Source organism: Alternaria hordeiaustralica, assembly GCF_023758085.1.
Source record: "Alternaria hordeiaustralica strain BMP 2776 chromosome Unknown scaffold_9, whole genome shotgun sequence".
Taxonomy (NCBI): Eukaryota; Fungi; Ascomycota; class Dothideomycetes; order Pleosporales; family Pleosporaceae; genus Alternaria; species Alternaria hordeiaustralica.
Genome location: NW_026056781.1, coordinates 681,096 through 708,744, shown reverse-complemented (window position 1 = coordinate 708,744; position 27,649 = coordinate 681,096). Strand labels below are relative to the sequence as shown.

Here is a 27,649-nt window from a genome sequence, read left to right as displayed (position 1 = left end):
AAAGTTCTGGGTTTTTGCCATTTTTTGAGTCGGCTTACATGGAAAAGTCGCTCGTAGGTCACGGCTAGCACACGTGTCGTCACAGTTTAATTAGACTGCAAGAAACTCAATGCTTCTGAGCGGAAGGAAGTTCTAGTTCGATACAAAACTACTGTGCAGTAGTATTGATTGTGGATGCCTGCAGATTTGCATCGGCACATACCTAGTCTTACAACAGCGCATATGCACTTGCTCTTTCCAATGTCAACAGTGGTCGGAGGTAGTCGCGAGAGTGCAGTTGCGAGATCTTAATATGGCTTGAACCTTGCCTTCTCTTTCTTGTCCTTGCGTCTCTTCTTCGCTGATCCCGATCCTTCATCAACGTCCATGGTACTCTCTTCTGAGGGTTTCCAAGCACGAATGTGTCCATCTTCGCCGCATGTGTATGTTGTGTTTGTCTGCCATATATGTCAGCTATAGAACGTGATGTCATATTGCAACGAGATTGTGCCTACATGAGTATCAGTGAAGAGATCGCGGACAATCTCCTCGCTGTGGGCGCCTGGGAAGGATATGCTCTTGTCGAGATCGAAGCTGTAATCCAGAGGTCCGTTGGTACCTTTGTCGATCGGTGTGAGGTTGAGAAGATTCTCGCTGTGACCACTTAATACTGGTAATCGCTTTGGTATACACCACGGATGGAAGACATACCTATGTTTCCCTGCAGCAACACAGGCTTGTTGTCCGACCCATGCCAGATCCACGACATACTCACATCCTAATCCTGCCCTAACGTCGCCCCATACCTTCGGAGTTGGTTCCTCCTCTTCCTCTTTCTGGCTCTGTAGAGCAAAGAAACTCACTGTCTCGTCCGTACCGATTGCATAAATGTCTGTGCCAGGATACATGAAGCCTGCATGTGCAATGGCTGATCCATGATTCACAACTTGGTACAAGGCATCATCTTCATCTGCCTGAGAAGTGTCGAAGATGTTGATTAGGCCGTCCGTGCTAGATGATAAGAGTAGAGTTGGGTGCGATGGGTGCAAAGCAAGGTTTGTCACGGTGTCAGTATGCGACTCTACGTAGGATCGGAGAGGAGCTGCAGGGCTACGCTGATCCCTAAGGGTAGGTTAGTGATACTAATGCTACCAATAGACGAGGGCTGTGGCGATGTACCATATGTAGACCGGCGAGCTGGTCGGTCCGTCTTCTGGGTTTTCGATACCAGCAGCAACGAAGTTATTTTCGGCGTCGCACACCAGTGCTGAGACAAGCTTGTGTGCTGTGCTGATTGTTAGCCTCACGTCCCTCGCATCCAGCTACCTAGTAAGGATCTCATCACTCACGACTTTGTATTTCTAAAACCTTCTGCTTGCTCCTCTTGTCCCAGAACCTGACCAATCCGTCTCTTCCTGCTGTTGCGACAACATTGCTGGGTGCATCGTTCGCTCTTTCCAGACAGGTTATGTTTTCATTTGCGTTTGCGATCACACCATCAGGTTGTAAGTCGGTGCTATGAAAACGCAACGAGTCGTCCGAAGATATGCAGGCCAATTGATCGGTCAAAGAGTAGGTAAGAGGATCTTGTCGTGACGCTGTGGAGATGATTTTGTAGATGTACGAGCCGGCCGGAAGCCCGGCGTCGGCGCTAGAGATCTGGCGGAGAGGCGCCATGGGGTTCTTCAGTCAATGTGTGTTGATGTTATTGCTGCAGGTGTGACGATGGGCGAAAGAGGTCACGTTATTGCGATGGCAGCGGGACGAAGTTGAAGTAGAAGAAAATTTGCAATCACCGAGCGTGGTAACAATGCCTCGACCCAAGCGTTATCGAACACCCATATTGCCTTGTTGCCTACATTTTCGGACGATATCGTAGGCACAAGACGAGTGTAATGACAGGAATTACCCGTCAGCGCCTTCACGTGCCCGCTTCAAATGATGGGCAAATGGGTCGACCGGCATGGGAAAGCTCGACGCTACAATGCTGGAATTGCGCATCTCATCACTTCGCAAGCTTCGCATCAGATGTTGTGTCGAGGCCTTCGTGTCGAAAGGTTACAAATTTCACGCAAAAACACAATATGTAGCCTTGATATGAAACTCGTGCAGACATAGTCTTAGTCAACACAAGCGATTAATACAGGCAGTCCCTCTCCGATCCCTCCTGAGCCCCATCCACTGACATAACGCCAGCAGACAAAATAGGCCGTCACTCCCGCAGTTCAGCACGTCAAGCGCTCCTTGCCGGCGATATCGAGGTTCGTGAAGGAAAGGAAGTTGGCAGGGCGCGCGCGAGAAAATATCGGGTGTCCGCCAAGTACGTGACTAAGCCGCGTAATGCTGGGCTGCTGATTGGGCGGTAGGGGGACCTCGGGAATCGGGAAGATTTGGGCTGGCGGCACTGCGCATCATCGACGGCCGACAACCACCACACGACATCTGACGGCTCTGTCGATTGGCATCAGAGACACTGCACAATGGCTTCTCAGCGGGTATTCCAACTTGGCATGCGACGGGCGGCTGCGCCTAGTCTGAGGGTACAACCGGCGGGACGCATGGTCCAGCGGAGGTATGTCATAGCAGCATCGAGCTTCCTCGCACCACTTGTACCGCCTATACTCATGCGCCCGCGGATGCTAACAATGGAGAATGTAGACTCGCGGCGACCGAACACGCCTCGCAGTCCGAAGCAGCCGAGATCCTCGCGAAGCAGCGCATTTACCGCCCCGTCTCCCCCCACCTGGCTATCTACAAGCCGCAAATCACCTGGTACGCCTCGTCGCTCAACCGCATCACGGGAATTACCCTCTCCGGCTCCCTCTACCTCTTCGGTATCGCCTACCTGATTGCCCCTTACACTGGATGGCATCTCGAGACACAGTCAATGGTGGCGGCCGTTGCTGCATGGCCCGCGGCTGTGAAGATGGGAGTGAAGGCCTTCTTTGCTTTCCCGTTCTTCTTCCACAGCTTCAACGGCCTGAGACATTTGGCGTGGGATGTGGGTATCGGATTCAAGAACCAACAAGTCATCCGAACCGGATGGACCGCTGTCGGATTGACGGTCGTCATGGGTCTTTACTACACTTTCCTCGGATAAACGATCGCACTCAGATGGAGTCAGTAGGGCGGTGAAGAGAGAAACGAAGCGGTCTGGGTGGTGGCGATGAAGGAGAATAGCGAGACAGTAGAGGAGGAGACGGAGGGACTGCGGGAGGAGAGATACGCAGGGTTAGAAGTGTATTTCTTGGAGGATGACCAAGAGTACCAGCAACATCTACAGAGCATATGTCAAATGAATGACAATTTCTTTCTTTGCATATTCGTGACCAGGCACTGAGCCAGGTGGCGGTGATTTGCTGAGCGTGTGGAGAACCGGCATTGCTCTTCTCCAGACGAGCGCGCGAACGGCAGCAGTCTATCAAACTATTTGAGGACATGAGAATACGACCATGTCGAAAGCCGAGGGAGTGTCATCTGGACAACCGACAGACCTTGACGAATAGAAGAAATGCACGGCACGCAGTGTCAGTAAGCAATGGAAGATGGCAGTCTAATACAGGCGCGGACCAATGCGCCTGTCAAACCCAAGGCGGCGAAGAGAAAAGCGCAACGCTTGGTCCAGATGTCACTGACTGGCACGGGACCACGCGTTAATTGGCGCGTAGCCGCCACGGCTGATTTGCAGTAACCACGGAAGACAGTGAGCATCTGCGCCTTGCTGTGAAGTGCACTCAAAGATGAGCTTTCGCCATGGAGGACTCGCAAACTCCCACGGTGCTTGGGGATCTTTTCTACGATGTGAGTATCCGTCGTCTGCGTCGCGTCTGGATAGCGTGTTGACCCCGGCCGCCGATCGCTCGAGTTCACTGACGCCACACCAGGACCCATCTCAACTCTCCCAGGCTCTCAAGCAGCGGGCCTGCAGCGACAAGCCATTCCGCTTCACCACATCGACTGAGAGCCCGCACTCAGGCAACCACGCTCCTTTAGCCTTGCCCTCGGCCCAGCACACGGGTTGCGTCTCTCTGCACCTGCCCGTCGTGCTTTCCCCGTTCAACCGCGCTCTTTCCCCACGACGCGCCGCGACCACAAAACATGTCAAGCCCGCCGCCTTACTCACCCACCACAGCGCGCCCACAACCACTGGCAACATAAAACACGGGGACAGCGTATTCAAGATGTACCACAGCTTCAACATGATGGACGCGCCGGGCGACACCCAGCCGGACAGTCAGATGATGAAGACATGGACAAGCGGCATATATACCAGCGAGGCCAAAGAGGTCAATCCTCCTAAATCGCTGTTTGTGGACCATTCCGACGACGACAATGGCGACGAACTGCCTACAGATGAGATGGACATAGTTGCATCGAGTCAAGACCAGCACATGCCAACGCCTACGAGCCCTACCGTAATCGACGCCGACGACGACGGTTATGCGCAGAATAGCATGGCGCCTACAAGTCCTCTCAAATTCCAAACACCGGCATTGGCAGACAGGCACAGGGGGAACTCTGGCCAGACGCTCAGCTCGGCCGTGCGGACAAACACTACGCCTGCCACCGCTGATTCACCCTCGCTGTTCTTTCCGGCTTTCGACAATGGAGGCGATGGCGGATTACAGCATATCTCGCTAACACAGGCCTTCAACAACACCCAGGCGCCTACCTCGCCCGCTGTGGGCGGTGTTGCAGAAGATGTAGTTTTCACGCGCCCTTCGCCCAACTTCAGCCACTTGCGACACTCCAGTCCAATTCCCGCCTATTCCAGCCCTATCAAAGCCATGCGCCCCGACACACCCAAATCTGATCCCGTCGTACGATCATCCAGCGAACCACGAGCAGAATACGTTACAATGAAGCAATCGCAGGAGAAGCGGAGGCCTTCTATAGGAGATGAGCAGAGCGTGCCCATAGACCAGGATAGCTGGCAAGAGCTGTCTCGGAAAGTGAAGGCGCAGAAGGCAAGGGAGCATGCCCATCGCCGGGCTGCCAGCTCCTTGTCACACATCTCGGTGCCGACACCATTGGTATCGCGATCCGGAAGGAAGCGCGTACCGGATGTCGGTTTACCATCGCCCGTCAAGTCGAGGAACTCACGAGGTGGCGAACATAGTGAATGTCCGGATGACGGTGACGAGACAATGGACGAGCAGTCACAACCCATAGTGGGGAACGGGGTGAAAGACTACAATACCGAACAATTGCCCGACGGGTCGTCACAGAATGCGGCCCATACCGCACGGACTAGAGTGAGACGTAATAGCAACGACAATAGTGTGCAGGTTCCCAAGACTTCCTCGCACCCTCACCGCACTTCACGAACTTCTACCCAGCAACCAATTCCCTCCTCGCAGCTGCAGCACGAGTCGCAACTACGGAACGAGAATACACAGCGATTTCTACGAGACACAAATCAGCCACCTAGCAGCAAGGAATCAATTGCTGTTATGGACTCGCAACCAGATGCGACCGCAGACTTCGATAGTGTACCGCGACCAAAATCGCTACGATTTCCATCGTCACCATCGATGAATCAATACAGTATCAACCAGACTACCATGGCCACTAAGACCGGATATACGAGTCAGGTCATCTCTTCATCAATGCCCCCCATGCCACCCAAGTCTAGCCTGGATGACGACGAGGTCCCCGACGGGGAAGAGCGCGTACCCAGCAGCCCTCCACTCCTGAGACCCGAAGACGCAGAAGCAGAAGAAGGCGATCTGGAATACGATGAGCACACCTACGACGAGTACGTAGAGGGAGCAGCTGACCGGGACACTGCGACACCGACCATTGAAGAAGACACCGTAATGGACGAGGACGAAGACCTACCGCTTGCAAATGAGGAGCTCGAGGGCAACGCTACAATTGAACTCCAAGGTGAAAAGTCTGATGAGGAGCTTGATCTCGTCCAACCCGGCAAAGTGGATATGGGAACCGACCAGCAAGTTCCGGAAACCTTTGAACAAGATCAATCTATGGATGGCATCCGCGATGGCGATCTATCACGGCAAAATCTGACTACGGAGCCACCCAAGCCACCGAGCATGCGACGTCAAAACACTGTCCCAGAGACTGACGCACTCGATGAGACGCAACCCACGTTTTTCACAGATAACATGTCTGCTGAAGCCACAGGGGACGACGCTGCTGTACTCCGTGAGACAAACAGTACAGAGGCTTTTCAGACCGCCCAGGAAGAACATAGCCTGTCTGAGCCGAATAAGGCGGCACCTGTTAGCTCAAAAGACAATGGAAGCGATGTGATCCGTGGAGATAATCGTATCCATTCTATTGATGACATTTACAATCTACCCGAGACACAGCAGTCAGTACCAGAAGAAGATATCGAAATGCCACGGTTGAGTGGTCTTGAGGATGACGATTGCGACGCCTTCATGGCTCCGACTTCACCAGCACCTCCGTCTACAAAAAGGCGCAAGGTTACATACACAGCGAAGCGTGGTGTTTTTCGCAGCCCACCAAAGCCGACCACAGACAAGGACGCACTTACAGAGCCGCCCAAATCACCCCGTCTCGAGCAGGTTCAGCACGCGCCTGAGGACACTCCGCCGACTGTGTCAGTTCAGGCACGGGAGGATCAGGGCGCATTGGCCGCTACGCGTGAAAGAGAAGCGGTACAGGCCCCATACAAACGAACGACATCTTTAAAGTCAAAGATCTTGCCAAAAGCCAGTAGAGCCCAGAAGGAGAGGCAGGGCGCGTTGAAACCAGTATCCAGAGAACTCTTGCAGAGCCTGTCTTCACCGGTGAATTCACCAGCAAAACCAAAGCCTTCTTTGGAGGTGCGTAAAAGTACTCCACTCACTCCTACGAAGCCTCGGGAAGTAGTTGTCGATAGACCAGCCGATGTCGAGATGCTCGACGCTGCTGTTGAGCCGGATGAGCCCATCAGCTCCGCACCCCATTCGAGCAATGCCGAGATGCCACTAGAAACTCCGTCGCAACGTGTCACAACCCCACCAGGGGAAATCATTGTGCCAAACAGGGTCTTCGCGTCCTGGCCAGGCAGCCATTACTATCCTGCCACATGCATCGGTCAGACCACTGCCCGTCAGTTGCAGATCCGCTTCGACGATGAAAACATTACGTCAATGGATGCAGTGCATGTCCGTGCTCTGAGTCTCCGTAGGGGTGATCAAGTCAAGGTTGATGAACTCGGTATGAAGAAGAACGTTTATGTCGTTGTCGATTTCAAGGACAGGATCGATGACCTCAGTGGTGCAGAGTTTCCCGTTACTGACCAACGCGGATATACGACAGTTGTTCTGGAAGAACGCGCCCGGGAGAGCTTGCCCAAAGTTAAAGCAATGCAGCCAGCGGAGCACATATCCGTGCCTGTGGGTAAGATCTACCTAACCGCTTCACTCTGGAAGCGACTTCGCGATCGATCCTTCAACTTCTCTGCAGCCATCACGCCAGCCAAGCCAGCTTCTCATTTCGGCACTCCTGTTGCTGATCCATTCACAACACCCTCTTTCAGCCGACGAGGAACAGGACTACCATCACTACTAAAAGACGTTACCACACGTGCCGCGTCTGTGGCATCCACCGCCCGATCCGGCAGTGGCGTGTTTGCGAACATGGCTTTTGTTCTTACTTCTACTGCAGCAGACGTGGACAAAGAGGTTGTTGCTAGGCAAATCAAGAGCAACGGCGGACAAGTCCTAGAACAAGGTTTCCACGAGCTTTTTGAGAGTGAGCCCAGTGAGGCACCAACATCATCTCAGAGCCGTCGTAGATCGGCCTCTACTATCGAGGGGTCTGCTGCACTGGTGCTTAAGCAAGCATACAGAGACCTGGGCTTCGTCGCCCTCATCTCTGATTCTCACTCTCGCAGTACCAAGTACATTCAAGCACTCGCCCTCAATGTCCCGTGTCTGCATCTTCGCTGGATTCATGACTCGCTGAACGCATCTCGCGCTGCGCCCTTTACGCGATACCTTCTACCCGCTGGTGTTTCCAAGTTCCTCGATCCGAACGGTGTCGTGCGATCCCGTACAATGGCTCCTTACGACCCGGCTGGCGAGGACGTCTCCTTCGCCCAAATCATACAAGATCGTGATCTTCTCTTCCAAGGCCAGAGTGTCCTTCTTATCACCGGCAAATCGAAAAAGGAAGTTGAAAAGCGACAGCCATTCGTATTCCTCTCCCACGCTCTGGGGTCTGCTACAGTTGGTCGCTGCGCCGATCTTGTGAGCGCATCCGATATGCTCACTAGCGACAAGTGGGACTGGGTATATGTGGACAACGGCGAAGGCGGTGTCGCAGAGGCTGCCGCAATGCTGCTCGGTACCGAGAAGCCTGTCGCCAATGGCAAGACTAAGAAGGCCAAGAAAAGGAAGAGGGATGAGACTGAAGTGCAAGAAGAGCTTCTCGTCAAAGGGGAAGTGAACGGGCATAAGGTGAGGATTACATGTGCGGAGTTTGTCATTCAGAGCTTGATCTTAGGCGCTCTCATTGAGGAGTAAACGTCTTTGTTGGTTCAATTTGTTTTTGTCCAAGGTCTCCTTCTTAGATGATGGTATCAGGCGTTTGACATGACACGAAAATGCATGTAGCATGACATCAGGTGCAGGAGGCGTTTCGGATACATGTACCACCACCAGCTTTACTTTTCGCCAGATACACAGCGCGGCGCAGGGCCCGACTTTCTTTCTCTTTTCTTTATCTGTTCCATCGACGATTGTCCAGCTAGCGTAGCATACACGGTACAAGAGCGCTTCCATCACCTTGCCGGCGTTGAAATATCATGTGCATAATCAAAAGCCTCGTATTGGCATATGCCATCTTAATTCCTGTGCATACTTGGGTGCGTGCTTTGAGAACCTTTTGACGTTGTACTTTCGTGCATCGGCAGGGTGCATTTAGACAAGTATATGAGCGAGTGTGGATATCATCAAAGATCTGTCCGGTTCTGGTATCGTTTTCTACCATTACCAGCACCATGCATCAGTGAGCTGCACAAGCATGCGCCACGCCATTAGGCACAGTGAAGGATCTGTTGTGCCAAAGGCGAAGCCAAGATGGGCCGTGTTGATGCATGCTATCGAACGGAACGACTGCAAGGCATACGTAGCAGTTGCTGTCATGATAATCGCCATGCAAATTTGTTCACGGCCCGAAAGATCTTCTCGCATGCTACGTAGTGGGCAGCGCAAGCACGGCTGTTTGTACGTAAGATCACTCAATGAGCCCAGGAGCTCGGGAGCTTGTGCACAGAGCTTTACTGTGAAGACATGCCCCTCTTCCCGCTATGTCTACGGTTCCAGTGTCACGATCCGCGTGACTGCCCTGGTGAGAGAATGTCGCACGTCAGTCTGTTACTGGCTTCTGTGTTTGACCGTAGTCAGAAGCGGCCACGGTTGCCATCAAACCCAATACGCAACAGAGCAAGTGATGGGCCGCCATGGTAATGAAAGCAGGGAGACAGGCATGCTGATATGGAGCAACAAACCTGAACCGGATGCCCCGTTGATGGATGTCACCCGTTCCGTCCGCTAAGGCACTGCAATCAAGTCTAAGACAAGTGTAGCTGTCCTGCTAAAGCATGTTGACGCCCCCTTGCTAGACACACGACAGTATTGGCATGTGAAGAGCAAGCAGTGTGCATGTCCATCTTTCGTTTGAGCAAAAACCCGTGGGTGCAAGCGCTCTCTTCCGCAAGCGAAGGATCGCGAAGAGCGCTTGAGGTCCCTGTCTATCCATGTCCCGCTGTTGAGATGATGCGAAAGCTTCTATGCCGGCCCGCCAGATCAGCGCTCATCAGGGCGCACCGCCGTTTAGAATTAGCGTTAAACCGAATGAAAGTGCCTTTGTTGTGGAGCTATCATGACTCCTCTTCAAAGATGCGATTTGTTAAGCGATCGGAAGAACAGAGCCCACGATAGTCGAGTCATGTTGAATAAGAGAGGGGGCCTTATCGGTAAGTTAGGCGGTAGGAGTAACTCCCGTCTGGCTGGCAATGACGGTAGTGACAGCCGCAGTGGAAGGGTCTTGCCTTCGGATAGCATGCCGTGGCTAGCTCATTGGCTAGCCGGCAAGGGAGCTAGCGTGACCCTATCCGAGGAAGAGATATTGCAGGATCTATGTCAAGAAAACCCCTCAGACCTAAGCGTTGAAGACATGGACCCCGTGAGTGAATTCTCTGAAAGCCTGAAGTGGATGTTCTGGAATGGTACGTTGTCCTTCTCAACAATTTGAGCAGCTAGCGGCACCCGAAGCCGGCCTATCACACCGATCGACATCTGCGTAGACGTTATGGGCTTACCGAGCCTCAGTGGAGATGTAGCATACTTCACCCATGTATGACACGATGTCTTGCATAAGATAAAATGCGCTGCTGACCTTTACGTTGGCCACACAAGAGGGATTTGGAAGCTGGAGGCGTCGAAGGAATCCTTACAGCTCCTCGAATCTTGTCGACAAACGGCTTGGAGTGTTGGTATTGATGCAGCCACGCGGCGCAGCAGGGTAATGTGAGCCGAGAGCTAATGTTGCGATACCCACACCTCCGAAAGGTGATACGCGGCTTCCGTTAGTCGAGCATCGGTACATTGGCTGCACCAGACCAGATGCAGGAATTACTATCGATGTAGTGGCGTCCAAATGCCGCCTCTCCCCCTTGCACAATCCTTAGCGCAGGCATCGCTACGACTTTCACGTCCGCGGGGTAATTTAGTGTGCGGCGTGGGAAGGCTAAAAAGTAAAGTAACTTTTGAGAACGTCCACGAAAGACCAATAGCACTTGTGGCTTAAAGCGGCGTGAATTGGAAAGCAGTGCGGGTGTATCTATGGTGCCGCTCTGGAGATTGCTCGATCGGCTGCTGCCGCATGCAAATTCTCTGCAATGTACTCGATTGTTGTCATCTTGGTGGAAAATAGGTAATTCGATGTGAACATTTCGGGTTTCTTATGTGACCACGCAGGAGGCTCCATATCAGGCAATGAATGCGAATATGGCTACCTCTCTGAAGATCTATTCTGTTCCAGTTTACTGTATGTGTATCGCACGGCGCCGCATGCCTTGATGGACGTTGCCGATCCAGGATCGCGGCGACGCTGTGCACTAGGGTGACTTCTCGGGCGATGTCTGCTTTCGGCAAGCGATACGCCTGATTATTTTCAACAACTGAAGCGAACGAGCGGGCGTTAAGAAGCCGATGCGGAGTACCAATTGCGGAGTGCCTCTGAAGTTAAACGCCTATTCATATCAGCTTGGCCTGAGTGGTTGTAATCTTACATGACTAGGTTCGGCTCTGATCCGAACGGACAATGTTCCAGCTTCATCTAGGTAGATATTAAGGTCCGCGCCGATCCCAGTGACAATCTCTCCTTTCACATGTCCAGGCCTTGATCTAAGGAGCGACCTAATAGTGGTACAATCCTTCCGCTCTAGATTGAACATTGGGAGATTTCTGATCAGACGTTCGCTATCGGACCGATTCTGTCGAGTGCGATTGGTGGGAATCCGATTAGAAGCTCTGAAACGGCCTCGGCAAGACGCGTAGTGCAGTCTCCGAGGTACTTGCTTGCCCAAGCCTGTTGGGATCTTGGATTTGCGCGGGAAGACCAGGTTCAGGGTACACAACGGACCTTGCGCAATCTATGCTTGGGCAAGGGTTAGCGGAAGGATGAAGGTTTGAGTGGGAACACCCTCAAACAGTCGAGCCGACCTGCCTTGGGAAGCTGACTACTAAGTGGCAGGTGTAGGCGAGCCGACACTCTCATGACGTACGCCGCATAGGTAGACGTTTCTTTCTGCAGGCCGCAGACGAATGAGACCATGTAGGGAAGAAGCGAAGCCGGGAACTCCGTTTGCGTGCTAGGTCTGCTTCAGCTTGTCTTGCTTCTCAACAAAGTAGAATAACCAAAGTAGGCTCATATGAACCCAGTTTACCGCTCCGACACAAGACGGCAACCGGGTAATTTCAATGTGGCGTGGGAGCTTCCCGTCCCCATTGTGACACAGCCACACGTCCGAACGCTCAGCTGTATCAAATAAGTACCGAATCGTGAGTTGGATGCTGCAACAAAAAGCCAATGATCTTCAGAGGTAGCATCATACACCCGAATGCATGCGATAGCCATTCGCTGTTTTGTTCGCAACCCTTTTCCTACTAGTCGAGGAGATGATAATCGAAGAAGGTTTCGAGAGTAAAATTTAGAGAGGAACGTCTTCTCGGTTCTGCTGGTGCTCAGTCGTTGTGTCAGTCTGTCAAAGCCGGTGTGGGAAGGATTCTGCCAAATGCACAAGCGAGCCAGGAGCAACTCGGAATATGTAAGTCGGTAGACACCGACAGTCAAGGACAAGCTAGAGCATATTGCTGCACGTCATAGTTCGTGCATGCGTATTGACCTTCTAGCGCTTCCATAGATTGATTGCTATACCTTCTCATTAACAGTGCAGGATCTGCAGTAAGGGTGCAGTATCAAGTTGAGATTTCGGTGATGAGAGGAAGATAAGGAGGTAAAACGCCTTGTTTGAGTATAGTGCATGGCCAGGCAGCGTGCGCACTTGCATATGTAGAGTGATGGGTGGGCAGGTGCAGCATCGGCCGCGAACGGTGGATTGCAGCCCCGAGAAGTCCTTCAAAAGCTACGGCCTGTTCTGGACTAGCCGCCAGCAGGCTTACTGGCACCCCGCCCCCGCTTTCCTCATTGGGCAGACCTGTCAGAAAATATTTACTCGGAAGCACAGAGGCCCCCAAAGCGCAGGCCGACAAGCAGAGATGGCAGGACTAGACGAAGATGCGATAGACGAGGTCTTGTACCTGGCGCGCGCAAACGAACCTTCCGAGCTTGATTCATACGTCTCCGAACTATCAACACAGACCAAGCGATCGAAGGCGGAACTGTTCGCTGCGGCCATCGACCCATACTCGAAGAATAGCGCACTGCACTATGCTGCTGCCAACGGTCACAACGGTAATATTTCCAGTCGTGCGTGGTCGAAAGGCATTCTGACTAGCATAGATATTATCAAGTTGCTCTTCTCGACAAGCGCAGAGAAGCCCGAACCGGCATTTCTAAACGCAGTCAACGATGCAGGCAATACTCCCCTTCACTGGGCTGCGCTGAACGGCCACCTCGAAAGCGTGAAACTCCTAGTACAGTCGGGCGCCGACGTCACCATCATCAACCGAGCGGGCCACGATGCGGTCTACGAAGCGGAGATCAACGACAAGAACGACGTGGTAGACTGGCTGCTCGGAGCCGTAGAAGAGCTGGAGAATGGCATTGGACAGAATGGCCAGCCGGAAGCCGGAGACGCAGACGACAACATGGATGATGCAGATGCAGAAGCGGAGCGCGCCCAAGACAGCAATGCACCGGCGCAAGAGGTCGCAGCTGAACCGACAGTGGAAGGCGTTCGGAAGCAGATGGCGGACATGAGTACCCAGGATGTCGTCTCGAAGGGTGGCTGAAGCAGCTGCATCGTTGGCCGCAATATACATATATTACTGACGGCGTGCGACCTGCAAGGAACATGATGGCATGGGGTTCATGGCAAGGCCGGGCTCCACGTGGCGCAGGCCCGTGCAAGACAGCCACGGTTCCAGGGCAAGGTCTAGAAAGACAAACGCGGAGCATAAGAGAGCAGTATTGGTTGATGAACAAGGCAACAAAAATGCCATTGTATCTATGGGTCATGCACTGAAGTGTATGAGACCTTGCTAGCTTCCAGTTGTGACTACTAGCATTAGAAGCTTACTCCTGCTGGCAATGCCACCTGTATCCAGACACCTAGTCAAGAAAGTAGACTGGCTCTCATCATTGGTCATCCGCTCGAGTACACAATGAGCAGTCATCATGCTCATGTAAAACATGTGTGGTTCATACCACGACGCTGAGCGAAGACGCACAGTCCCATCATGCTATACTATCGCATCCAAAGGCACCGGAACAGACGTGAGACCCTACCTTGACAGATAGACATGTAATTATCAATCCAAGGGTGCTGCCCATGCCTAGCTTGCATTAGTACACGTTGGAACCTGCACTGCTATTCTCTCTTTCTTACCGCCCACACGCTCAGTCGAGAAGCCAGGCCCGGCGCTTCGCGTCCTTTGCGGCTCGGCGCTTTTCGTTGTACTCCTTGAGCTGCTTCTTGCTGAGGTGCTGAGAGCGACGCTCTGCCTTGAGACTACGTCCGTCATGGCTATTGGCAGCGGCATCAACATCGAAGAAGGCATTCATCTGGCGATGACTCTTGTTTTCATCGTTGTGCATCTCAGGACCTTGACCAGCTTGTTGCTGCTTGCCGTTGAAACGGTTGAACTGGGCAGTTGTAGTATAGTCATTGCTAGGGAGGAGCGCGTTGCGAGCTGCGGAGGCTGCAGCAGCGGAGGCCTGCGCTGCATCCTCTTCCTCCTTCTCTGCCTCCTTGGCGTAGTCGGCGTTGGGGTCGAAGCTGCCATGGATCTTGGGGTTGTATCCGCCCCACTTGCGCTTTGGTGGTGGGCTGGTACCCGGCGCGCCAGAGCTTGATGACAGTGCAGCGGCGCCAGCGTAAGGGTTTCTGTAGAGTGCACGTATTAGGCTGGGAAAGACACGAAAAGAAGATGATAGTTAGCAAACCTGTCGTAGCCGAGGCTGTGGGTTGGAGCGGTCGGAACGCGTGGATTTTCCCACTGCGAAAGACCCGTCTTGCGGTTTAGGAAGTACCAGGCGCCTGCGTTGGGCTCCCACCTGGGCTCCCAGCCATCGTCCTCGTCGTCTGGGACAGGCTCGTCGGGAAGGGGAGGCGCGCCACCATCGTACGGGAGAGGCGCAGAGGCGCTTGACGTGTAGCTAGTTTCCCTATCCGAGGGCTTGACATACGCGACTTCCGGGGTACTTGCGCGGCCGTCGCCCGGCTGTGCAGTGGCAGTTGGCGAGGACTTGCGCTCCTGATCTTGGTCGCTGGACTGGAGAGCCATGCTGCAGAGCTTCTGTACACTTGAAGATGTTAGAAAGGATGGGCCTGGATTAGAGGCTGGTTGCATGCACGAGGTCGACAAAGAGGTTGCCGGCACGGTCAGTAGCGTTGGTGTTGTTGTTGTGAGTCGTTGGTGTTGTTGTTGTGAGTCGCCCCGGTCGCACCTGCACAAAGAACTTCGGAGCTGGCTTGGCACAGCGCTAGCGACGTAAGCAGACGGAGCGTGCATGTGACCTTGGCACTCTCGTTCCCGATACACTGATACCCCATCATCTGCACTGACTCGCAAGCCGCTTCGCTTCGGTCCAGCTCAACGGCGATCCGCTTGTGCCTGCGCCTTAGTCCTTGCCAGTTCCCGGCCGCTCGCCTGATCACTCGGTCCTTTGTCTCATAATAAATACGGGTGGTGCGAAAGTTTTGAGGGCGTCATCGCCGAGAACGGGAAACGACAGCCGATCCTGCATCGTCGTTGCAGCAAGCCTCGACGGCACGACAAGCACGCTGCGCACGCGCTTCCATCGCTAGGCCGGATGATGTGACAGACCAAATCTCGTCTTCAAGCCACCAGAGCATCCGGAGAAAGCCCTTATTATATGGAGTCTCAAGGCGCCCGAAGATGTGCATTGACTCGGGAGCTTGCAGTCAAGAAACCGACCGCTAAGCTTAGAGCCGTTCGGAGCGGGCCAAGTTGGCTTCATGCAAGCAAGGCCAGAGGCGTTAGGGGATCCGGGACGTAAGAGGATCGAGATGGTCTCAATCGCCCGCTCAACGGCTGCTGTGAGCTCGTTCCGATCGGATTCTGGTGCCGCTTTAGCTGGGATTTGTCGGCGCCTTTTTAGCTGACGACAACGGCATCGCTCGTGTCAGCATTTGGCACCAGCCAGTCCATTGTCGAGCGGGGACAAAAGACTGTTTGTGGGCACCGTAGGGCCGGCCGCCGGGACACCTGTCTTTCTGTTCGCATCGTTGACGGCGGCTTATTTGCCCTCTTTTCTCCTGCAGCGAAAGGCGTCGTTTATGGTGGCTGCACGTTTTAGCTGCTTCCAGCCCTTGGCCTCAATCTAAGTGAAGCTTATTGGTCGGATCCGCTCCAGAACCTAACGCCAGGTCCCAGAGTTTCGCGGCAAAATAGCAAGGACATGTTCGCTGCATTCCGAGCCCACGCTGCATGATCTGCACAGGTCATTAGCGGATTAGCTGCGGTTGGCCAGCTGCCAGTTGGTACGATCTGGGGCTCACTTGCCCACGCGCCATCCACGACTGCAGTAACGTGCATCAGTCTGCATCTGACGCAGCACGCTATCTAGCCCGCAGAGGGTGGTTGACTCGATATCTGCAGCCAATATTCCGGCTGGCTTGCTCATACCCTGGTCGGTTCCAGCATCTTCGGGTCTCAAACAGCAAAGGCTCCACGACCATGTCCCTGGCGGTCCGTCACTGCACGCCACTGGAATAATCGCTGACCTACTTGGAGGCCGCGGTCGCTCCTCCTTGAAGCCTGTTCTTGCAAGGGCCTCCTGGTAACCTCTTGACTGGCCGAGCACGGGGTCCCGCTGTCGTCCGCCCACCCTCCACTTTTGCTACCCGGCATTATTGTACTTATTACTATTATCCTTTGCCTTGCGTTCAGGCAACCGAAGCCGTGCTCGCTGCGTGCTCAGTGTCAGTTGCGCCCAGAAGGAGCGCCCGCGCCGCATATCTTAATCCCTGCATCTGTAAGTTTGTCCCGCGTCGCCCCTACATACGCTCTTACATGCACTGTTGCTTTGTGCTTCGGTTGCGGTTCATACGGAGCCGGAACAGCGGTGCTCAGTCGTCAGACGTCAGCCCTGCACGGACTGTTGATTCTTTGGTCTATTTTCTAGACTGCAACGGACATCCTAGTCAAGGCCAGACGCTTCTGTTCGTTGGCCACCTTCCTGACTTCTTCACGTACCTTTATGTACCCGTTAGGTTGTCTACTAGCTGATGCCGTGGCTGCATCAGTGTCAAGCGTTGAGCAGTGCCTGGATCCCTTGAGCATCCTGGGCAGTCCATAGCTCCTACTGTTCCATATTCCCTCATGTGGTCGGTCAACGGGGTGTACCGTGGAAATCATCCCACCTCAAGCGCCGAACATCAAAACCCATCTTACCTGCTATGCTTCTCAACATGAGTCGTCCACCCAGCATACCCTCACATTCAGGTCCTCCGCCATCCTACAGCCCTTACCCAGCACATCATGCTTCATCGTCTCGACCAGAAATCATTGCCCCCAGTCAGCACGTTCGCCCCAGAGATTCCAGTGGAAGTCATAACAATGCGCAGCAATTACCAAGTCTTCGCACGCTTCTGGAACCAGAGCTACTGGACAAGAAGTCGTCTGATCCATCGCTGAGAGCGGGCGGCGCTCCGGTACCTTACAGCCATGGCGGTCGTTACGGGTCGTCAAGTCCGACACTGAAGAGACGGCATGAATATGATGGTTACTTCCATGGCTACCCAGAGCATAATGCTATCGCTTCTCAAACACCCTACCACCACCGTCAACCTCTTTCGACTACAAACGCCACCACATCCACCACATCCTTACCACCCGGCTCTGGGTTTGGTGTCGGCCGAGTAGATCTCCAACGGCGCGAAAGTTTTGCACATCCTTCACAGCATGAGCTGGCAGTAAATGGGCATCGGCAAGCTTCGCTCATGTCTGATGCGACGGGAACGATGACAACTCACTCCGTTCAGCAAGAACTAGGGTTTGACCCAAGTAGGCCTGTCAGGATGAGACGACTGGAGGGTTCCTCGAGAGCTCCGGTACGATCGTCGCGTTGTGTGGGCCAGCGCGATATACCTGGAGAAGGCCCATGCTATGTCTACGAGGACGGCACCTACTGTCGGGCTATAATAGACGGCGAGGCCGTGAACCCTTCCTGGGGCATTACGAAGGCGGGGAAGCCTCGAAAACGACTCGCGCAGGCTTGCCTTACCTGTCGAGAGAAGAAGATCAAGTGCGAGCCCGGGTATCCAAAATGCCAGCAATGCGCCAAGTCGCAAAGAGTATGCAGAGGGTAAGTGGATCTCCCTGTTTGCAGTTCCCTTCTTTTCTCATTCGAGAACGTGGAACGCATTGACTTAATTGACTTGTTATACACTTCGGACAAGACAGGACTATAGTCCTATTATAGAATGACAAATACTAACCAATGGTAGAGGACTCAATCAAAGCAATGCATCCGGCGAGACATCACCGTCAAACTCCGCTCCGCTATTTAAGAACCATTCATCCGAAGTCTTGAGTCCCGCAGCCAACTCAGATAGAAACAAAGCTCCCGGAGAGCTGCGAGACTCATCAAGAAAGGTTGACACTTGGAACTCCGGAACCCCGTTCAGACCTCGAAAGTACCGCCATCATACTAGCACGGACCCGAGAGACATGTCGGTACAGTCGTACGATTCGGATTGGAGTGGTTCGGCAAATGACCAGAGCCTTGACGATCCCGGACGTGGCTCTTACTCCGATCAACTTGCCCTCCAATGGGAACAAGATCCTTTCGAAACTGACCCTGGACTGACGATGCACCTACTGGATCTTTATTTCAATCACGCGGGTCGCGCGACCTATGGCATGTTTCCTCGTAGACCCTTCCTCGCATGGGTAGAGGGTAACCGCGACAAGAACCACGACCACTTGATGCTTTTATACTCAGTCCTGGCTATAGGCTCACTGTTCTCGGTTGATGGAGATAAGAAAGCCCTGGGAAAGAAGTTCGCTTCGGTTGCGTCATATGCAGCAGAAAAGCGGTTCGGGAAATTCAGCCTGCAGTTATGCCAGACTCGGCTGATGCTCGCGCTCTACTATTTTGCTCGCGGCAAGTCACAGGAAGCCTGGGACTATTGTGGTGCTGGTCTGCGAGCTCTCAGCGCCCTGAAGCTGAATTCTGAAGAAGGCGTTAAAGAGCTGGTTGATAGCAGTGCCGATTGGGACTATGGACTTGATCGTCAAATGTTCGCGGAGTGCTGTCGTCGCACTTTTTGGTCCGGACTACTGATGGATGTAAGTCACGACGTCATCAAGGTCCCAGCATCCGTTGACTTGATGCAACAACAGCGATACAATGGCTTCTTCGGAGGGACCCTTTTCGTCCTCAACTTGGAGGATGCCTTCGTTCAGCTCCCATGTCTGGACAGCATGTACGATGCATCAACACCGTGTAACGCGCCGATCCTGGACGAAGATATCCTGAGTGGAAATGCCACTTCTGGCCCCGTTCTTGGCCACATGGCGTATCTATGCCTGATATCGACGCTATGGGGCGAGGTCCTTACCTTCACTAGCCGAGCTGCGCGTCGGCCCGACAGTGCCTATGAACGACATTACGACACGTTCTACACGCGAATCAATGAGAAGCTGGAAGCATGGCATGCGATGTTGCCGGAGGAGCTTCGTTACAGCCCACGAAATCTCGACAACAGCATGGTTGCAGGATACGCAGGTACATTCGTGTCTATACACGCTTTGTATTACGCTACAGTCATCCGGCTCAATCGCCATATCAGAGTCAGCATATTACCAATGGAAAAACAACGCCGAAATCTGGAACGAGCCCTACGCATGGCGTCCAACTTTCTGTCGATGATGCTTTCCCTAGCTCCAGCTAGCCGCCAACGTCTTTCGCCCACCGTTGCCTCGGACCTCTCGTTCTCGACGCCTTTCCCTGGGTACGCGCTCATGCTTTCGGTCGATGTATTGACCTCTGCCGGGCTGTTGTCATCATTGCCGACTTTGATCGAGACACTCAACACTACACTGACCTGTATCGACGAACTAGCAGGCGTTTGGGCTTCTGCAAAAGCGCAGCAGAAGACAGTATCGAATCGGATCAAGCAGCTCATGGATATTGCCGCACAACAGGGCCAAGGCATAAGCAACGGAAGTTACGGAAATTTCTGGAGGATCGGCAACAGTCTTGAGACGGCTTTCGGAAACGATGATGCGTTGTATAAGACCGAAGACCAGTTGCTTTTCGGCGTTGTGGGTCAGCTTACGAGTCAGTAAAATGCCTGTCCATCAATACTTGCTACTCCACGAACCAATGCCGGCTTACGTCTTTTCCTTGGACCACATCGGTTTTGTATGCGCTTCTTGTAATTGTCTCGGATCTGTGGTTATGCAATGGTGTCGCACGCTGCATAAACCTCGGCCCGATCTCCAAACCGCGTTCGTCTGGCCAACGCGCCCAGCATCAGCAGAATCCGCTCTGACAGAGAGCATGCATCTGCAAGGGCTGAATAGCGATTCACTCTCCTATGGCCTATTAGGAGTGCGTTCGTATATGGACGATGATCGTATGTTATCCCCACGACGCTGCCCTCTCCAAGTTGTGAATTCACGAGAAATTTGTATTCGTACTACTCTCAAAAGCCTTGAATGGACGGAGGATGCTTTCGCAAAGGTTCATGCGGTATTATTTTTCTTGTCTTCCAAGTCTCATTCTCATTCTCGGCCATGTGTCATGGAGCGGCTTTGTACAATTATCACTTACCAAGATCATGCGCGCATAATGATTGGCACCTTGTACCATCAAACGATATTATAAACAGAATCTTTAACTACTCGAGGACTCTAAATCATCTGTCGTAGTGTTACGAGATAGCAGATATCTCACTTCGTAAGACCTAGGCAGTAAATCCTGCTCGTGGTGGAGCGGTATCATCACAGCATGATCGAGCTTTGCTGCAGTACTCCCTCACACAACGCGTTTGCTTTGCCCGAAATCCACTTCGCGGAAATAGAGTACCCGTACCTTGCACCTCGGGTGCTACACTTGCGCCCTGACCGCAATAAGCAAGCAACAAGGTTGACTCATGCGGGGACGCGGGACTTTCTAAGCCACAATGTCTAAGACCAAGCCAAGGGACCCTATGTGTGACTTGCACGTCGACGATTATCGCACTCTTCCCTGGTCAATTAAACGCTACACACCACCACCGGGACGCCTTCGGTCCACACCCATAATCCAACAACAGACAAATGAGGTATACGAAGGAGGAGGCCCGCGGATCGAAGCTCGAGAGTGGTCGGCTAAGTGATGTACAGCAAGGAGATAATCATGACGACATCATATGCACTTTACGACCGATCACCATTGGTACCAAGATGTATCGCCCAGGCCTGTGGCACTGAAAGTCCGAATACGTGCCAGCTGATCACAGCATCACCCACACGGTATGTATGTTACGGCAGCGGTGATCTAGATTCGAAAGCGCAAGGAGGCAGTAGTGCCTCCCCGCTAAGGGTAACTAGCAAAAAGTCCACGACTACCGGTAGTACGGGAAACTACCGACCACGCGCGTCTTCAGAGGCGGAAACGTGACACACGGCCTCATAGCCCGCAACTAAGACTTTGGCGTACCATCTCCCGCTTTAGACTGTCCCGAGGTCGGCACTTGCCAGCGCACTTGAGCGAACAAGCAAACAAGATCATCGTCTGCTCATTGTTCGAGCAGCAGAAGCAAGCTATCGGAGCTGAGATCTAGCCAAAGTCTGTTTCGAGCGGTCCCATAGTAAACACGATTTGACAAATGTCTACCTGGGCAGCCACCACAAGTTCGACCAAATGCCCTAATCGAACGTGCCAAACTCTGATACTAGTACCGCTCTCTTTTTTTCCTCCATGACTACCGGGCGGGACAAGAACCGACCTACTAACTACCCGAAACGTAAAAATGGCGGAAACCAAAAGCAATTTAACAAGCGCGACCGGCGAGTTTTCAGTGTCCGGTCCGATTTTGACAGCGTATCTCGTAAAATGCGTTCCAGATGTGTCCTTGTTTTTCCAGCGTCACCTGCATCGTCGTCTTTGTGTCATACCAAGAACATGTTCCTTCGGCCGCATAACCGAAGAGACAGCATTAGTGGACCAGATTCCACAAATCTAGCTTTTCAACACGACACGTCACACGAGTACAAGCTTCAGTGCCCAGGTGTTCCAGGGCCGGTCGTTCATGCACGTGCGCACCTTCCGCTTCAGGATGCAAAACCCAGCGCCAGAGTATGTTGGTTTGCTAGCAACCATCTCATGTACAAAGAGATGCTTGCGTACAACTATTTGTAGCAAGCATACTGCCGTATATAGGCAGCTCTCATCTTATGTTAGAATAGATCATCAATTCATCTTATTTCTGCTCTTATTCAAGAGAGTAAAGGGTAAGAACGTTTGCAGGAGAAGGCAGAGAAGAGTTTCACGAGTTTGCCAAGGCTTTCTAAGTTTCACCATCACGTCTCCATCAGCTTCAGTTCATTGGAAAGATGGCCTGGAACTAAGTTTTCTTACTGCGCTTTGCTCCGCAGAATAGGCATGATGTGGATACTCAAACGTTCGACGGAAACTCGGTATGACGCAAGATACGTCTCTAGCTGGCTGCTGGTGGCCGAGGCCGAGGCCGTGACAAGGTACCACCACTACGGCTTTTGCGTGTGGATAGAGCGGATACAAAGCGCTCTCGAGGAGGGAAGAACGATTGGGTGAGAACGCAGTGGCAGGTCTTTCCGCTCTTGTACCCAAAGTAGTGGCCGAGATGCAGCAACGTACCTAAAGTTTATCTTAGAGATGGAGGGATTAGGAATGAGTAGCGCAGTGATGGTGATCTTGCCGCCCCTGTATCCCTACATTAGACGGAATAGATCAAAGAAATACGACATCGGGACGACATGATTACTACAGCAAACGTGCCTCTTCTCGACGACTCAATATGACGACTCAAACAATGATTGAATTTGACATGCTCTTGAATTCATCATGTCGAGATAGCTACATAGATCATAAATTGTTATCCGTCTTGAACTTATCCCACGCCTCGTTCAATGTGGCAAACACAGCCGCACTAATCATCTTCTGCTCTGTGGTGGCCGATTGAGATATCTGTAACGAATTAGGTTAGCAAACCGTCGTGTTGTTCTGGACATGAGAGAGGAGCGAACATACCTTATCAGGATGCACCTTGGCAATAGCCTTCATGTAGATGATCTTGACCTTGTTCGGCATGACCAGATCACCCATATTGACCTTCTTCCACCCTGCATCCTCCCAGAGCACTTTATCTAAACTACCCAGTAACGCACGCAGGTTATCTGACTTGGTACCCTTCCAAGCAATGAGTTTTGCATCGACTTGGTCGGTAAGAGCAAATTTCTCATCGTCTGCACGTTCAGCGGCGGCGTTGGCGGCTTTCATGCGTTTGACGGCTTCGGAGTCATTGGCGGGACCACCACCAAGATCTGACATGGCAGAGGGTTTGGGAGCAGCGGGCTTGCGGGCTGGAGGCGGGCGTTTAGTAGCTGTCGGGGCGTTGTTATCCCCACTTGCGGCTTTCTCACAGCGGTTGCGACCGGAAATGGCGATTGCGCCGCCTACACCATTTTGAACGGCTTCTTTCCAGACGCCATGTGCATCTGCCCACTTCTCCATGTTCTCCAATGCTTCGGCTTTTCGCATGAGAGCTTTGCCATAGAATTCCTTCATGTCTTTTTCGCCTTCCATTCCACCCGTAGCAATCTTCTCGCCTTCTCCTCTTGACACACCGATTATCGCTAAAGCTGAGTTGGCATCCGCAATTGCCGCCTTCGGATCGCCAACTTTGATGTTCGTAACGGCGCGATTACAGAGTACAATGATCGTGACGGGATGATTGCTTGGAAGAGGACTCAGTGCAGAAGAATAGGCAGCGTGTGCAGCAGAGTAATCCCCACGCTTGAATGCTTCGGAACCTCTTTGCCGGTCGGCTGAAGATGAGCTGAGCGCGGAGGGTGAAACTGGAGGTATTTGACGGGGCGGTGCTTTTGGCCTGGTTGGCGTTGGTGTAGGAGCCGGACTTCGAGCTTTCTGGGATGATGTTGCTTGGAGGAATGGATTGTTGGATTGAGCAGGCGTCGGTTGGCGCGAAGACTGCTTTGACGGTGGCGTGGGATCTGGAGAGAAAAGATCCACTTCAGGCTGCGGCTGCGGCTGTGGTGTAGTCTTCTTCCGGCGAGCAGGGCTGATGTATGCTTGAGAGCTTTGGTCCTCTACCTCTTGCCGGGTCAATCGCGTTGCTGGTCGCTTATCCAGACTTGATGGTTGCTGTCGCTGTGAAGGCGATTGCGATGACATGCGGTCTGGGTAACCATTTCGTCCGGTTTCTTGCTCTCTTCTTTGTCGTACAGGTAGCGGTTCGCCTTGGTGGCGCATGTCGCTCGTTCGGGATGGCTTCGTAGGACGCCCACCAGCTTCCAGCATCATGGCTTCGTCTGTAGCCGACGCCTCGGCCTTTTGCTGTCGACTTGAACGAGGAGCAGCTTCCGCAGCCTGAGCGTCTCTCATCCACTTTGGCATGTTTGGATCACCCTCTTGTTGGAAATCGGCCATCGCCTTTTGTACTTGTTTGCGGCCCGTCTTCCACAGAGAATTCGCCGATTTGAACAGGTTGTTGCCAATCTCTGAAGCCATTTGGGTGACGTCTTTTTCTTGGCCTTCTTGCCTACGTTGTCCTGAACGGCTTCGCGCTTCATCTTCTTGCATCCACGCGGGCCTAGAGCCGCTTGCCCGTGGTTCTCTTGACGACTCCTGACCATTGGATCTGCTGTTCCCACGCCTCGGGCGCTCGTCTGAATCATCAGGCTCTCGACGTGATCTGTCTTGGCTCTGCGAATGCGTTTTCTGTTTCGCCTCGGCATGCGCCTGGTTTAACAGCCATCCCACAGCAGCCTGCACGTCGAGCCCAGAATCTGTGGTCGCAAGAGCAATTGCCGACCTCTCAGCTGGAAAGCCCATGTCCACAAGTTCAGCAACAGCTTTGTCATGCGCGTTCTGAGGGCCTGGAGATGTTTGTTGTCGAGATTCCTCCGCGGGTGCTGTCTGAGGCTCTTCCTTGTGCTGGAATTCGGAGACCGGCTTTCCTAACAAGCCTAGTATATCATCGTCGGCAGCGTTGGTCGTTAGCGCTGGAGCAGGCGACGTAGACTTTTGCGCCATCTGCTTGAGACCAAACATGTCGTCGTCGTCATCGAGGAGCGCATTGCTGCTGGAGGAGGGCTGTGGTAGTGGCGTGTTGCCTCGGGAGACATTGGCGCTGTAGGCAGGTGTGCTCCTGCCACTGCTGTGGGTGGGGACGGGGAAGTGGCTTGAGCGGTCTACGGGAGCTGCTGAGTTGAATGCTGCTAGAAGATCAGCCTCGCTGGGTGAAGACACCTCAGGTCGTCTCGAAGAGGTGTCCAAGCCTGCGAAGGGCTTGTTGATAGTCATGGATAGGCCGTGATTGGTGAACGGGTTGTTCGAAGGACGCGGGGCGCCAAATGCCGCAGGTTCTGGCGTGCTCTTCCCACTGCCCAACGTGTCCCAATGCGTCGACTCGGCAGCTCCGAAGGTTGTATCCCATTGCTTCCTCTTCTCCGCCTCTTGTCTTGCCTTCTCCTCCTGTATCTGCTTCTGTCGTTCTTGTAGCGACAAATTGTTGGCCGGTGCTTTGGACTTATTGGAGGACACGAGACCAGCGAAGCTATCGTTTGCGGGGGTCGCTGGTTTCGAGGGCACTTTGAACTGCTGCGCACCGCTGGAGCCAGCTCCTAAGCCAGATTGTTGCGCGGAGAGCGTAGAGAGGGGTGTGGATCGACCAGAGAGCTGAGGCGTGGGGCTCTGGCGGAAGGGTGGGAAGGCCGCGGGGGTGTTGGCGGGCTTTTTGGCGGGCTGCGACCAGTCGAGGCCGGCTAGGTCGTCCATGATGTCTGCTCTTGTGTGTGTGAAAGGTTTCAATGAGTGTGTAAAGGAAATGGTATCATAATGGCGGGTTGGGTGTTGGCATCGGTATTAGGTGTATTGACCGCTTCACGATGGTCGGTCGCGCTTGCTCGTTGCGCGCCACAGAGCACAGCCACATCACGTGATATATGCAGGGTCTGAGTAGTCGCGCTGCTTTTTGGGCAGTTTCGACTACCTGAGCATGTCTGCATGGCGTTCACAGGCAGCTCCCTGGAAAAATCGAAGTGCCATAATCTGCGACCACGATTTGTTGGATAGTGCAACTATGAAGAGGCTCGTCTCTGCCACAGAAGCAAGAAAGATCTTCGATGTTGCAAAGGCAGGAAGAGCCGACATAGATGTCGCAGATAGAGTGCTATGGAGCCCCATCTTCGCAGCTCCCGCGTGGGCACGGACTCCTATGGCTCGGATGCGGACCTCCCTGCCTTCTTGGACCGCATGCCTGTATTGATACCGGGTACCCTGCCAATGCATTGGTGCGAGCAGTTCCTCCGAGCCGACCGGCTCAGTATCGATTGCTGGGTAAACAACAAGTAAACAACCGGAAAGGATTCTTACTGCGGAGTCGGGCAACAGGCACAAATGGAGTGGGCGTATGCGGGTCCACAGTTGGCAAGTTATGATGCGGTCAGTGGGCACTGTCGAACCGCGACCGCGGAGATGGTGGCAGTAGCACGTCCTGGCGCGAGCGGACTGTCCCGACTGTGCGACCCCTGAGCAAAGCTTTGCAAGGCTTTCTCCCCAATGGCCTCACATCAGGACGATTTGGCTCCGTGGTCTCACATTGACTCGGGCCGAAGGAATCTAGTCATTCATTACTCGTAGACGGCACGGTAATCGAAGCCGCGAGGCCTTAGTGGTGTTGGCTCCAAAGGATACCAGTTGCTTTCGGCAGTTGTGCAGAAGAATGATATGGTCTCGAGAAGGTTCGGTCGGACTGTGCACGCAGGCGTCTTATTAGGCTGATCATAACAGCCAGCTCGTACCTGGACGGGAGACAGTCGACACTCGGCGCTCAGGCACAGGCAGCATGGCGGATTTGCCGAGCCGCGAACCCGCGCCCACGGTATCAGACTTGACCACCCGCCCATCCCCGAAGGAAGCGAGGGCCAGATGACTCACGTGCGCACACTACTCGCAAAGAATCTTATGCCAGGAGAATCTGCGCGAATCTAGGTTTGGATGCGTATCCATGGTGATGCTGATGGTGCAGAGATGCAGCAGTTGGCCGATGGGTGACAGCACAAGTGGTAATGAGAGGTTGCATTTGATATATGCAAGCGGTTCGCTGGCTAGCCTGAACGGGGTCAAGACCGGTACCAGGTAGAGGTATCTGGTGGCTAGCCGCAAAGGGGATGTGGTGCGTGCCGCCAGGCTCGTGGTTGGAGCGAACGGCTCAGGTACAAGTCACCAACTATGCCTGGAGCGGAACAAAGGGCGAGGTCGCGGTCGCAGCTACTCGGTATAGACGCGACGAGAACAAGCAGTCGGGACCCTGCGGTGTGGAGCGGACTCCGATACGCATGGAGAAGCGGGCGGCCGGGCGAGTCTACACGAGAGACTCAGGAACAGGACGCTCAAGGGAGGGATGATTATTGCTAGCGTCGTCTATCGTGCCGTCCACTGACGCGGAAGAGCCAGGGGCAGTCGGTCGGCGCGACTATGCTGGCCAGGGTGGACAGGTACTATACATCTGCAAGCGACGCGTCTGTCTGGCTTTCTGCTCCCCAAACTCGCAACTCATCGCCTGGACTGGGACCCGCCTGATTTGCAATTCATGACTGCCCGGGTAGTAGTCTCTACACAAGGTTTTGCTACCAGCGCACGTGTCGACTCCCTTGCATACTAAGCTCCACCAGCGCAGTCGCTTCCGGATTGTTTGTCCAGGGATCTCCCGGCAACGGTTCCGCACTGCCAGTAAGCGCGGGCCTGGCACAGAACCATCGCT

The 27,649-nt window shown here is 53.5% G+C and overlaps 7 protein-coding genes across 7 annotated transcripts; 4 read left to right on the top strand and 3 right to left on the bottom strand.

Annotated features, from left to right (window-relative positions):
• Positions 1–287: 287 nt before the first annotated feature.
• On the bottom strand, positions 288–1,656 carry J4E84_005478 (uncharacterized protein; the record flags this gene model as incomplete). The annotated part of the gene is made up of 6 exons (XM_049388075.1): positions 288–437; positions 495–633; positions 691–990; positions 1,060–1,101; positions 1,159–1,264; positions 1,329–1,656. 6 exons carry the CDS (start codon positions 1,654–1,656, stop codon positions 288–290), a joined length of 1,065 nt encoding a protein of 354 aa, XP_049244315.1.
• Positions 1,657–2,459: 803 nt separating this feature from the next.
• J4E84_005477 (uncharacterized protein) lies at positions 2,460–3,079 on the top strand (the record flags this gene model as incomplete). The annotated part of the gene is made up of 2 exons (XM_049388074.1): positions 2,460–2,551; positions 2,638–3,079. 2 exons carry the CDS (start codon positions 2,460–2,462, stop codon positions 3,077–3,079), a joined length of 534 nt encoding a protein of 177 aa, XP_049244314.1.
• Positions 3,080–4,178: 1,099 nt separating this feature from the next.
• On the top strand, positions 4,179–8,480 carry J4E84_005476 (uncharacterized protein; the record flags this gene model as incomplete). Its single annotated transcript, XM_049388073.1, has 1 exon — positions 4,179–8,480. The coding sequence occupies one exon, from the start codon at positions 4,179–4,181 to the stop codon at positions 8,478–8,480; it is 4,302 nt and encodes a 1,433-aa protein (XP_049244313.1).
• Positions 8,481–12,740: 4,260 nt separating this feature from the next.
• On the top strand, positions 12,741–13,436 carry J4E84_005475 (uncharacterized protein; the record flags this gene model as incomplete). Its single annotated transcript, XM_049388072.1, has 1 exon — positions 12,741–13,436. One exon carries the CDS (start codon positions 12,741–12,743, stop codon positions 13,434–13,436), a length of 696 nt encoding a protein of 231 aa, XP_049244312.1.
• Positions 13,437–14,043: 607 nt separating this feature from the next.
• J4E84_005474 (uncharacterized protein) lies at positions 14,044–14,930 on the bottom strand (the record flags this gene model as incomplete). Its single annotated transcript, XM_049388071.1, has 2 exons — positions 14,044–14,530; positions 14,644–14,930. The coding sequence occupies 2 exons, from the start codon at positions 14,928–14,930 to the stop codon at positions 14,044–14,046; spliced, it is 774 nt and encodes a 257-aa protein (XP_049244311.1).
• Positions 14,931–17,689: 2,759 nt separating this feature from the next.
• J4E84_005473 (uncharacterized protein) lies at positions 17,690–19,964 on the top strand (the record flags this gene model as incomplete). The annotated part of the gene is made up of 2 exons (XM_049388070.1): positions 17,690–17,976; positions 18,119–19,964. 2 exons carry the CDS (start codon positions 17,690–17,692, stop codon positions 19,962–19,964), a joined length of 2,133 nt encoding a protein of 710 aa, XP_049244310.1.
• A 2,764-nt stretch (positions 19,965–22,728) lies between these two features.
• Positions 22,729–25,662, bottom strand: J4E84_005472 (uncharacterized protein; the record flags this gene model as incomplete). The annotated part of the gene is made up of 2 exons (XM_049388069.1): positions 22,729–22,830; positions 22,894–25,662. 2 exons carry the CDS (start codon positions 25,660–25,662, stop codon positions 22,729–22,731), a joined length of 2,871 nt encoding a protein of 956 aa, XP_049244309.1.
• Between the last annotated feature and the right edge of the window lie 1,987 nt (positions 25,663–27,649).